Source organism: Copadichromis virginalis, linkage group LG16, assembly GCF_057382275.1.
Source record: "Copadichromis virginalis isolate Kocher_CV1m ecotype Utaka linkage group LG16, C_Virginalis_male_GT1.1, whole genome shotgun sequence".
Taxonomy (NCBI): Eukaryota; Metazoa; Chordata; class Actinopteri; order Cichliformes; family Cichlidae; genus Copadichromis; species Copadichromis virginalis.
The window spans coordinates 34,160,483-34,173,285 of NC_140633.1; the positions used below are offsets into that span (position 1 = coordinate 34,160,483).

Genomic DNA, 12,803 nt, shown 5'->3' on the forward strand with positions numbered 1-12,803 from the left:
AATCATATGAATCATCCTCTGTGACCTCCAGTCACCAGATCTGAACCCAGCTGTATGAGATTATGGATAGCAACACCACGTCAATCAAGCCAACCAAACAGTTTTATGGTAAAACCTAGTCATTTCACAGTCCCTGAAAACTTGGTCTCAGATTTCTTTATAAATTCAACAAATAATCAAACAACAGTCAAAAATATGCAACATATATTATGGAATCTGACTCAAAGTCTTGAATATAAGTCTTGAGGACTTTGCTAACATTTTGTTATCAATGTTTCTACATCAGTGTAGCCAAAGAGACGACAAGCAACAAGTTATAGTCCACCTAGAGGAGGTGTACACATGTCATTGCATAATTAGTTTTGCAAGAATTCCAAAGATGGGAGTGCCACAGGTGGTGTCCTGTTAGCAAACTCCCAACATCCTGCAAGAAATAAAAACACAGAGATAAATATAAAACCTAGAGTAAATACATACCTGCTCAGTGAAAACAAAGCAGTTAATGGAACTGAGAGTTCACATAATATTATCCATTATCAATATATGGGAGTGTCTGAACTTTGCATTCAAATATTTGCACAGCTGCAATAATTACAATTGGACTTCCCTCTTGCACGGTCTGCAGGCATCCTGTCAGCTTCTAAATGTCACCCTATCTTTATATGTTTACATGGTTTTAAATGAGTACATTTATAGATTTAATAAAGACATTAAACACAACTGGTCAACAGTGCTCACTACTGCGTCGCAGGTTTATTCAGGCTTATTCTGTATAAAAATGTCCAGAACTAAAAAGAGGAGCCAGTACAGCTCTGCCAAAGGACTCCTCCTTTGGCTCCATTGATCTGTTGACTTTCCTCATGACTTTCTCAGTCATTAGTTTCAAGGTTTTTTTTACAGAATATAATGTCTATATGGATTTGCTTTACAACATCACATATTATAAAACTGTAGCTTTGTCAGGTTGGCTGTGGCTACAATGTAGCTTGCCATCACCAGTGTGTGAATGTGTGTGTGAATGGGTGGATGACTGGATATGTAAAGCACTTTGGGGTCCTTAGGGACTAGTAAAGCGCTATATAAATACAGGCCATTTACCATTTACCATTTCTCATTTAGGGCCACACCTCGCTCATCACATACGGTTTCAATAAAAGAACAAACAACATAGCAAAATGTAACACTTAGAGTGGCTACTTGCATCTTTTATTTACAGTCAATGGTGACAGAGTAATGACAACTCATGCTTATGCACTGATGAAAAGCATGAACAATTATAGAAAAAAAACCTTGATTTTCCAGTGTTTTTTAAAATTGTATTTACTGTCTTTCTCTTTCTGCCTTTAACATCAATCCCCCCTGACCATCTGAGAGCCATAATGCACCACAGCAGTTAAATAATTATGTTTAGGTTGTTTGCCTAAGTTTAATATTAGTATCAAGAGTTTGGATTTTTTTTAGGAGGTTGAATTTGGATGAACTGTGAGAGGAATTTTTCTTGTGGCAAGACATCAAAGGTGCATCAGATGACTGTCTGCTTGACTTCCTGACCTAAATATGATTCTTCATGTACCAAGGAGCGATCTCGTGTAGAGAAAATATTATTCCATTATGGCCAATTATCGAAGGGAACATTTAGTCTTCAGTTTTGTACACGAAGAGCATTTTGTGCAGTGTAATGTGAATTTGGTTAAGTACTTTTAGTTTAAATATATTTTTCTGGTTTCTTTCATCCAAGTAAATTTAGACATTGATGAAATATGGTGAAATCAGATTTGGGGACGAGTTGATATCCAGACAGCTCACTCTGATGAGAACATGTGAAACTGTAGCTTAACCATCTGCATATTTGGTGCCACTGTGTTTTGATTGGTTCAGTATGAGTCAGAGTGGTTTAAGACATGCATTTGCTTTCATAGCATAGATGTGAGCAGTACCATTTAAACCATTAAGTGTCCAGTACTTTCATGTTTTGAAAACTATACATTTTTTGTAATGTTCCTTACGTTTTGTGTTATTTTGGGGTTTGTTTGTTTTATGAATTAATATTTCTTAATTCTGCCTCTATATGTACTTTCATTTATTTCTTCCTTTCTTTCTTAGATCACTGACATTAACAGACGGATGTCAGCAATTGAGACTCTTCTGAACCGCTTGGAGCAGAAAGTCACCTCAACCTATGACCAGGTAAATCTATCAGGTGTCAAGAGTACAGCTGCCAAAATTTCATGATCAGCATCTCAGCAGCAGCCTAGAAAGAAATGAGTGAAGCTTAAAAGACTGAAAGAACCTGTTTACATCTATAAAGCCATGGTTAGAGACACTGTGCAGTATTTTAGCATAACAATGTACAGACTAGCGGATTTTCAAATCACTTAAAGCCTAAATTTACATGAAAATAGTTAAGACAAATTACATCTATTTTATTTTATTTTTATAAATAATTTTCTATTTTGAATTTGATGCCATGCCAGTACCAGCTAAAAGTGCACACAAACTTCACTTTTATTAAGTCACAATTTGTCAGGGTCATGGTTATACTTGTTATACCGCCCTCAAGTGGCCAAAACAATCAGTGCAACTTTAAGACAATGTACCTGCATGAAAACTTGATTTTTTTGAAGGTATTTTCTTTCAAATAAAGAAAACTAACTCATTGTTCATGCATTGTGCTAAAGAAAGGAGACACACACTTACTCATATTTCATCATCCTCTAATCAAATGTGTGATCTCAGTGGGTTCAGTGTCTGTCTTTAATTGGGCCGTGAGCTCTCAAACCCACATCAGTATCATCACAGACTGAGCCAAGCCGCAAAAACAGCAAACCAGAAACGAATGTAGAATTTAGACTCAGTCGCTAATTAGTGGCTATTCAACTTCAAGTGAGAGCAGCAGTTGATTGACTCATGCTTTTCCTCTTTTTCTTGTGGCAAAGCACAGCTTAAATCAATTTGCATATATCTTATGTTCTGACTGTTCTGTCTGCACGCGATAAGTCTGCATTAATGTCCATGTGATCAGTGAAGGAAAAACAGAGTTCTTGTGCTTTCAGACATCCATGTTCCAGTTCTTGTTTAGGATCATTACCGAGTGGTCAGAACACAGCTGGACAAATGAATGAATTGTAATCGGTACACTAAGCTCTGCCCACTTTCTGTTGTATCTGTCTATTCTATTCGAATACTCCACATAAATAAGAACTACAGGTACAACAGATGCACAATCTTCCAGTTGAAAATCGTTGAATGATACATGAGAAATTCAAATGATAACCCTATATGCGTGTTCTGAACATGCTAGGTTAGAGGTTAGGACTTATAGACCCTAGTTTAAGTCTAGCTAAGGATCCTTGTTACATCTTCACAGTCACACATTGGTTAGAAATGACACTTGTCTTTCATGCAAACTGAAAACAAGTTGTTATGGATCTATGAATCTCCTAAAGCAAGAATATCAGTTGAGACGATAGCAATTTATCTGAGCGACTTTCTAGTTTGTAGTGAGATTAAGACAGATTTGTTTCTGTGAGGGGCCAAGCTGGCCATCTCTCACAGCAGCACAGAGACTCTGCTCTCAGTGATAGTGCTGGAGAAAAGTTTGGTTACACTTTACTAGGCCTAAATGCTGACAGTGCTCATTGCCACACATGCAACAAGGTTTTTGCACATGTGGAAAAAATTTCGAGCATCCTGTGGCACTCCCCGTCACTGTTGTGGGTATGTCTGTATGAAGCAGTGAAGCAAAGTGATGTAAAACTATGTCTAAATGAAGTGATGGAGCCACCAAAGGGGTTTGCGTTTAGCCTTTTCATGAGCAAAACAATGCTAGTGTGCTATTATACATTAGGCACCAATCAGATCAGATTAAAGCAGTGCTCTCGTGTTTGCAATGTGAAGCATTTGTCAAAATAATATTTGTAAGTGAATAATAGATAGAAGATGGTTGATTGGAAGTCAGGGGAAATCCTGCAAAGTTTCCCTCAAATCCAACGAGTATGTTAGGTTATAATTACATGGACTGTACCCGAGGCCACCAAAGTACACTGCAGTCTGTTTGTTTTTGGCCTGGAAAAGAAAACTGGAGTATGAAAACAGAAAAACATAATCAGTGATGGAGCACTTGTGTATTATACATCATGCATTCACTCTAGCAGTACATTTTAAATCAGTATAACAATTCCCATTAGGTTGACGATCCAGTCATTCAAGATCCAAAGTAAAAACATTAACCGTATGCTGTGTAGATTTGTCTCAGTCACATTGTCTGTGCTTTGTTCCCAAACAGACTTCTCCCACTCCCAGCAGCACCTCTCCTCTTCCTCAGTGGAACGAAGTGGACCTGGAAGAGCAGCAGCTAAGACAGAGGTTGCACGAGATGACAGACAATATCAGTGACCATAGCCTGACCTCTGATGATGAGGACGAGCCCGAGAGACCACATTCCTCCCAAGAAATCCTAGCATGGAGGAGCCCACAGGCGGATCCAAGGCCTTCCAAACTACCTATCAGACCAACATCCAGAGCCAGCATCGTGGTCTCCAGGCTCAAGGAGGAGCAGCCTCAGCAGACAGAATCTCTGAAGGTACAAATTCTGTGGCATTTTTATAAGAAATCAGTTTTTTTTTATGTACGCGCAAGCATTCATTACCAGTTTGTTTACTGACAGAAAGAGACATAAGCCGTGAGCATCTGGCTTGCTGCACTTACTAAAAACAGCATGGCTCATGAAATTCCAGCCGACCTCTGCTGGAAATCGGTTCAAGTGCACACTGGAATCATAAATCAAGTCACTCAGGCCTTGGGTTTATTTTTCGTCTGCAACCATCACTCCCAGATTGTCGGAAAAAGAAGACAAATTAAATTAATAACTTCTGCTTAGCTGCCGTGCTAAGTTTCCTCAACTGTTTTCACTGGCAGTTCCTTCCATTTAAGCTGCAGTGCACTGATGAGTCATGATGTTTTCACATCACTTCACTACAAGTTTGTTCAGCCAGCATTAGCTCAATTAATTTAATGTATTTAAACTATCAGGTAACACTGGCTTTTAGTATCAGGAAAATGGACGTGGGACCAAACTTATTGAGCCGGTGGTCACGAGGAAGAACTGCAGATTTTGGTACATTTGATTTTACATAATTTTTCAGACCCCACTGTAAGCAGGTACCAATCAAGTGGCACCATTTAGCTATCACATAATTTGTTAACATGACATCATTTCAAATTTCATTAAGTTTTTTTGTTGTTGTTTTTTTTTTTTTTACCTGAAAATGAAAATTTTTGCTTTCTGACTTGACTTGTCTTCCAGGCTAATGACTCCTCTGAAAGCCTGGAGAGGAAGGGTCACCCCCTAGAGGAGGGATCAAAGGCAAGCTTCAAAGGATCAACTGCATTACTGGTTGAACTGGAAGACAAAGTAGCTCAAGCAGCAGCTAATGTCCAGAATGCCCAGAGTGAGGTGAGGGTTACATTAAAGGCTAAGTAAAGTTTGATTTGTATTGAAAATGCAAAGAGATGTAAAGTTGTGGCACATCCTGTCATTTCTTTCTTTTTACTCCAAGGTGTCTGACATCGAGAGCAGGATTGCTGCCCTGAACGCTGCCGGCATGTCCTCGGATAAAAAAAGAAAGGTAACACCATTATATCACTGAGTTTCATATCCAAAACTGTTATGACAGAAAACATTTGCTTATACAAAACCCTTTTATGTTTGTGTGAAATCAAACAAGTGGACACAGGCGTCATTCTTAGAGCCAACGTGTTTTATGTGGCACGATGGTCTTTGATTTGCCTCTCAAAATAACCACAGATGTGATTTCTAAGAGTAGGTCTGCCTATGATGAACATTTGTAAAGCATCGAGGTGCCAGAATGCTAATAGAATAAAAGTTTTCCCACATCCTAAATTTATGTTTTTTCTCCTTGCCTTCTGCTTTGTCTTGCAGTCCGCAATCCCGATCCAAGCCAGAAGACTTTCCTACAACTTTCCCACAAGTAAGAACTGACACTGCTGCCCCTGAGATCGATCCCCAGGGCATCACAGCTAACTCAGAACATCTTAACCTTTTGAAACTTAGAACACATGATGAGCTGCTCTATAACTCAGTGAACACTGTGTCCTCGTTATACTATGGCTTTAATTTTCCCAGCTGGATAGCACTTCATCTGATTCATTGAGTGGAGACTTACCATGTGTCTTGTACTTTAAACAGTATTGTGTTTTTTTGTTGTTTTTATAAAGAATAGGGAGTATATCTAATTTTTTAGCATATTATGTTATTTTTTTTATCTTTCTTTGCTACTGAAAAGTTCTTTTTAGGCCAAATTCAAGTCAAGTGCTTTTGTAACCTGCTCTTGGACTTGGTGCCAGTTGTTATTTAAAGTTTATAGAGTGTTTCTAATTTACTTTCCCATCAAAGTTTTCCAATAAGCTTATTTTCAGCATCCCACATCTGGGATTTTGAAACATCACATTTGTTTCTAACTATTAGATTCTGGACTGAATCCCAAAAAGAGCCATAATTTGACTTTTAACTGTGCTTTGATAAAATAGAGCCTGTAGAATACAATGTACAATGCAGCTGATGTATGTTTCCAGACCAGGTGGACAGGTTTACCAGGAACTCCCTCTACAGGGGCTCACTGACACAGAGGAACCCAGTGGCAAAGGCCAAGACCAGGGCTGCCTGTGCGGTATGACCCCACCCTACGGTGCTGGGTGCTGTGAAGAGTTCAATTCCCAAACTACATAAGTGCCATTTGGAGAAAAAAAAAAGTGCTGCAACAAAACTGGCATTCGATGCTTACCAATTTTTTTTATGTGAGAAGATTGATTCCACTGTCATAGTTGATTTTACATTAAGTTGGGAGATCTACAGCCGTGAAGCTAAATTTGAATGTGTACTGTGATGATATTTTTTAACTTTATCTTGTGGTTGTTACAACTTCCTGGATACGTTTAGGAAAAGCAACATATTTAGGTTCAGGTAAAGGTCCGAAATGTAAAAATCAATGTGGAAACATGCGGCTGATTTATCTGAAGGCCACCAGATGGAAATTGGAGTGGTTGCAACAAAACACTCCACTACTAGACGTTTATAGGAAAACAGCTTTCTCTCTCTGGAAATAGTTTACTGCTGAGTTTATGGGCTCAGTCACTAATTTTGGGTCATATTGAATAAAAAGATTAAGTCTGCTTGTATATATAGGTAATACAAGGTTTCAAAATTGAAAATTATGTGTGGTATCAAAGCCGATTTATGAAGTTATGAATCACAAGTGATTAGCCAATGAGCAGTCACAGTCAGGTCTGCCCTTCCTCGTCGCATCCTATTTTTTTGCAAAACATGCACATTTTGAGGCTTCAGAAAAGGTCGACATAAAGCAGTGGGTGACTAATCACACTGATCTTTTATACTAAAATACGTTTTTATACAGTAATCGATCCAGGCTGGGGTTTAATACCACCTTTAAAAAGTCAAATCCCTGCTTGTGCAGTCTCCCTTAATTACTCAGTCAGATCCAGCCCTCACTTTCAGAAAGCTTAATTCAAGGTTTTTGTAACTTGTCAGTCAAAAAAAGCTGCTTTGTAAACCTGCTCACTGTGCATTTTGTCCCATGTCATGAATGAATATGGATAAATAAAAAAACAAAATAAAGTGAAACGAGACTCCATCTGAAGGTGAGGATGCTAGAGATGCTCCTGAGCTGCTCCAGTGGATTTGTGCAAAGTTTAAGGATCCATGAAAGTGGATATCAATCTTCTCAACTAACCTCCATCACAAAACGTGGATTCATGCATTTTCCCAAATGTGAATAAAAATTCCTTTAGTAAAATGCCTTGAATATCAGGAATGAACTCTTCACGTGCTGATCACACCAGGCTTTCACTGCTTGTTTGATTTGAGCTGCTGGTGGTTTCTAGCTTTGTGGTGTTTTGAAATAATTTCATTTTTTAACGCATTTCCTGCTTTTTTTCCCCCAATCAAGTGCACACGTTCACATTTCCTGAATCATGTTTTTGTTGGTAAAGGAAAGAGTTAAATCTCATACTGGGTTAAAATTACTTTGTCTGAAATTAAGTGCATACGCTGGGATGTTTGATTACACAATATAATGGTGGAAAATCTCAGGGTAATTTTGATAAGAGAGAAAAATAATGGCATCAGTGATTATGTGGCTGTTTTGAATAATATAATTGGCTTCCTGCTTGAAGAAATATGTCTCTGAGTTGAAGGTACCTAAAGTCAATGATAAGAATTTTAAAAAGAGCCAGAAACAATATTTTCTGAGGCCTCCCTTGTTAAGAGAAAAAATGTGAACCTTAAATCACAGGAGGTTTTTTTGTTTGTTTTTTTTACTTTTATCACTGTAGGAGCCTCATCCAGTAAAATATATCTCATTTTCAACACAGCGTATCGTCCAGTGTTCATGTCACGGTCTGGCTGGCAGACCGTGGGGATGTGGGGGAATGAGGACCCAAAACGCATGGTTCTGCGATGCAAACAGTGCACTTTATTTACAGTGAAGGCTGTAAACACAATAACTCCCCGATGCTCCCTTGAATCCCGTGTGTGTGCTCCCCTCCGACGTCTGTGCTCGTGCTCCCCGCTGTTGTGTTCTCGCACACCCTGTGCGTGCTGCCGTTCTGGTCCACTCTTCCACCTGGAGGGAAAACCACAAAAACAGCCATCAACACCAACCCCGGCGGGCATACACGAACTGCACCGTTGTACGCTGACTGACTGACACGCACGCGCACGCACGCACGCACGTGCGCGCGCACACACACACACACACACACACTTGGGTAGACAACTCAATGATTCCGCGCCGGTGGGAGCTCCAACACTCTCCTAAGTAGCTCCCCCGACGAGCCCTGATGACCAACAGATGTGTGGCAGGAACTTCAGGTGTGGCCAGTCCTCCTGCAGGGCCACACCCATACCCTGCCTGTACATATAATGAGTAGAACACCGAACAACACAGCATAGTGCAGAAAAACACACATTCCCAAATAATAACAACAACACTAATAATAATAATAATAATAATGATAATAATAATAACGGTCCATCCTGCTCACGGACCCCCGAGTCCTCCAGAGCCGGGTCCGTGACAGTTCAGCAGTCCTCAACCTAGTCATAGCCAGAGCAACCCCAATATGAACACACTGTAATTTGATCAGTGCTCAGCTTTTGCTCTACACACTGTTATACTTTGCAGAAGCATTATAAAGCATGTAAAAATGTGCTTATTTTCTCTTAAAAGTGGACCTATTCTGCCTTTCCTTATTTTCTGTAATTAACATCATATACATCCAGGTGTTTGACTTCATATTAAATATGCCCCAAGTTTGTAATAACGTGGTCCGCATGTGTATAAATAATCCCTGTAACACAAAAGCTCAAGCTTCAGACACCTCTAACCACTGTTTCTAACAGTTTTTTTCTACTTTTGGCTCTGTATGATATCATGGAGAAAGAATGTCCCTAATTTGGTCATCTCAGACACAGAAGCCCCACCCACCTGCTTTTCAGATCTTTACCAGAAAGCTGTCTTATGCTACAGCGACAGTGGGTCCACTTTGCTTTTATATATGAATATACAACCAGCTGTCAACCAGTTGGGTTGAATCCCCATTGCAACAAGATGCATTGCTGAAAAATCAAAGTGACTGAAGCTAATTACAATTGTTTACCAAATGCATACAAATACAGTTCGATCAAAGCCCAACCACTGAATTCGCCTATTGACAGGAGGTTTCCGCCGTCTTTTAACTTCAGTGTGGCTGAGGCATTAGCAGGAGGGTGGTCTTAAAAGGACAACAGCTGAAGTAATTTGTTTCAGACAGACAATGAACTGGCGGGACCGAGGCTCATTAGATAAATAAAATAAACAAGATGAACAAAAAATATTTTAAACTGTGATTCACACAAAGCTACCCAAGTAGAATCTAAGAATAAAACTATGCAGTTGGAAGTGAGCATCATAGGTCCACTATACTACGCTGTACATCTGTTGTCAATTTCGTGTTCCTTTCTTCAAGCCTGAGTAATCATTCACAAACCTCACAGCTTGCATAATGGCTCATAAGTCATCAGCAGGTTTATAAATATTTCTAACATGTATTAAACACATATTGATCTTTTGTCTCGATTGCTTTGAAACAGTGATTTCATTAACCCAATCAAAGCATTAAATGGCTGATTAACCATAATACTAGTCAATCAATATTTTTGTCTCGCTTTTCTTGCAGAAACCAGTAATGACCCAGGGCTCATGAGGAGGAGGCTGAGTGTTATCTGACTGACAAGTCTTTCAGTTATTACATAATGCTTTACACACTGGAACTGAGCAGCAAAACATGAACTATTCACAAAAGGCGTGTTTTTGTTCTTTGAAACAAATGCATTTGAACTGACACGTGGCAACCAACAAACGGAGATCAGAGATCAATCAGTTATCTTTTCCTGACCATAGTGCAGTAGTTTATGTTGCCTAGACATAACAATGTAGTTTTGGAAATTTAACCAGAATCCAAATTAAATCCCTTTAAAGCTGGAGAAACATGACTTTGTGTACATATGAATAAGAATCTTAAATATGATATCAGACTGATGAAAAATCTTGTTCATGAAATTCATGTGCGGTTACACGGAAGTATATAAAATTTCATGAGGAACTTAGAAATTGCCGTACGACTATGTTGGTTTAGGTTTCCCACATAAATTGCAGAACTTGTCAAATGAGCAGTGGAACAGTGGGTCTTCTAATCTTCTTACATTTATCTTTAAAAGGTGTGTTTTTGATATTGCTGTTGTTTTACAGGGCTAAATCCATAAAGTATGTTACACGTGACATGCACTAACATCTGCCTCTAAGTATAAACATTTACAGAATTTGTATACACTAACATGCAAGTTAACACATGCATTTGCCTTAATGCGCAAAAGCACTGATTGTACTAATCTGGAATTTATAACTGGCTAATTCATCGTTGTGGATAAACCGAAATATGCATTGCGTGCTTTAAATGCAGTTTCAGCAAACAGAATCAAGCCAGTGAAAAAGAGGTGCAAATCCGAACTGTAAATCAGTTTGAATTAGTCTGAAATTTTCACACACAAAAAAACATATAGATAAATGTATATTTTTTATATATTTTTTAAAAGTTCTATTATTAATAATCTACGGTGTGTTGGAAAGTTTAATTGATTGTAAAATTAAACTGATGTCACAGTGAGAAGAGCAGGTCTGATGTGATTGTTTTATAATATATGACATTTATGTAAGTTAATGAATAAAATGTATACGGAATATATAGAAGTACACACTGTATGCATTATGGTGTTGGAAAATATTTTTATATTGGATTAATAAATCATGCACATTCATTTTTAACTAAATCTTTGAAATCAATATTTTTATGTAATCTCAGCATATATGGAAAAATTAATTATAAGTGCAATTAAATATGCATCTTTTTTGTCTTTGAGGAGTTATAGTGAGTGAGAGAAGTCAAAACATTGTACTGCTTGTCAGATTTCAAGGTTTTTATGATAAGTTGGAATTTCCATCATTCACTAATTTGTCACTTATTGTAAAATTTTAGCTGGAGCATCTTTGTTGACCATAATTTATAGGTTCAACATTATCGTGTATTCAATAACATCTGAAACTAAACACATCAGAAGAGTGTTTACTGAGATCGTGGCCTTTAGAAGGAATGTGGGTTGACTTCGATTTCACGTTTCAAACTTGGAAGCTATGTCCATCTTCTATATACAGTCTGCAAGGAGAGATTACTCGCCTAGCTTGGACTAGCTAAATATTGATACTATATTCCAATTAAGCTAACTGATCCCCAGAAGTCCTACACACTGCTCTTTCAGTTGAATTTATCCAAACCTTTGAAAACAGCAGTGTTTATTTATAGGCTGTACAATGACATGTCTTCGGAGATGACAAAGAATGTATCCATGATGTAATGATAAACTGGGTGTGCACTGTGTAAATAAATGCATATGCTTTTATAAAGGGCTGGAGACTGAACGATGCGAGGAGGTTCACAGCCTGTGAGCTTCACAGTCACAGAATTGCTTTACTTTATGTATTACAGTTTAAGATCACCATTTGTAGCCACTGGAGAGAGAAACTGACAACACGTATTTATTTGACTTTTTTATTGATTTGATTTATTTACTTTTCTGAATCACCATAAAGATTGTTTCAAGCCTGTGTTAAATTATCACTTTAATTGAAATTATTTGCACCACTGGTCTTATTAAATTATTTACAAGCTAAACTGTTGTTTTCTGTCCTTTTTTAGCCATTGGCGTAGATTATTGTATCAAGCAGCAGCTTTCATATCAGTATAATCCAATCAAAACCTTAACAAGTCACACCTTTGCTCTTGGTTCAGAGCTTTTTCATAGTGCCTCTTTGTTAACTGAATCTCCAGGGAAGGTTTTATCTCTGCGCTATGGAAAGAACAATTTAAATAGAAATATACAACAATCCCACATTTAAACGTTGCATTAACTTTGTATATTTGTATATTTTTGATTAACTTCATGACATCTAAGTTAAAATAATAAAAAGCACTAAATAACCAGTAACAAAAAGCTTGGTAAGACTATAGCAGCTCATTAAAATAGATTATGACAAAACGAAATAGCTCAATTAGGTTCAACCCAAAAAAGCTCAACTAAACAGAACAAAAGACAATATAACTTTTAACTAAAATTCTAGATGCAATAAAATAAAATGTCTATGTAGCGTTTGATTTTTTTTTTTTTTTTTTTT

The 12,803-nt window shown here is 37.8% G+C and overlaps 1 protein-coding gene across 3 annotated transcripts in view; it reads left to right on the plus strand.

The window, feature by feature from the left end:
* Positions 1–12,303, plus strand: part of mlphb (melanophilin b) — a 43,509-nt gene extending 31,206 nt beyond the window's left edge. For 2 of the 3 annotated variants that reach the window (XM_085434493.1, XM_085434491.1), the window contains 7 exons: positions 2,104–2,187; positions 4,286–4,582; positions 5,306–5,455; positions 5,559–5,627; positions 5,942–5,990; positions 6,595–6,689; positions 10,255–12,303. In XM_085434493.1, the coding sequence (XP_085290619.1) occupies positions 2,104–2,187; positions 4,286–4,582; positions 5,306–5,455; positions 5,559–5,627; positions 5,942–5,990; positions 6,595–6,689; positions 10,255–10,281 (771 nt within the window). In that variant the 3' untranslated portion in view covers positions 10,282–12,303. The remainder of the gene's footprint in view (positions 1–2,103; positions 2,188–4,285; positions 4,583–5,305; positions 5,456–5,558; positions 5,628–5,941; positions 5,991–6,594; positions 6,690–10,254) is intronic. The other variant, XM_085434492.1, reaches the window with a different exon arrangement.
* Positions 12,304–12,803: the final 500 nt, after the last annotated feature.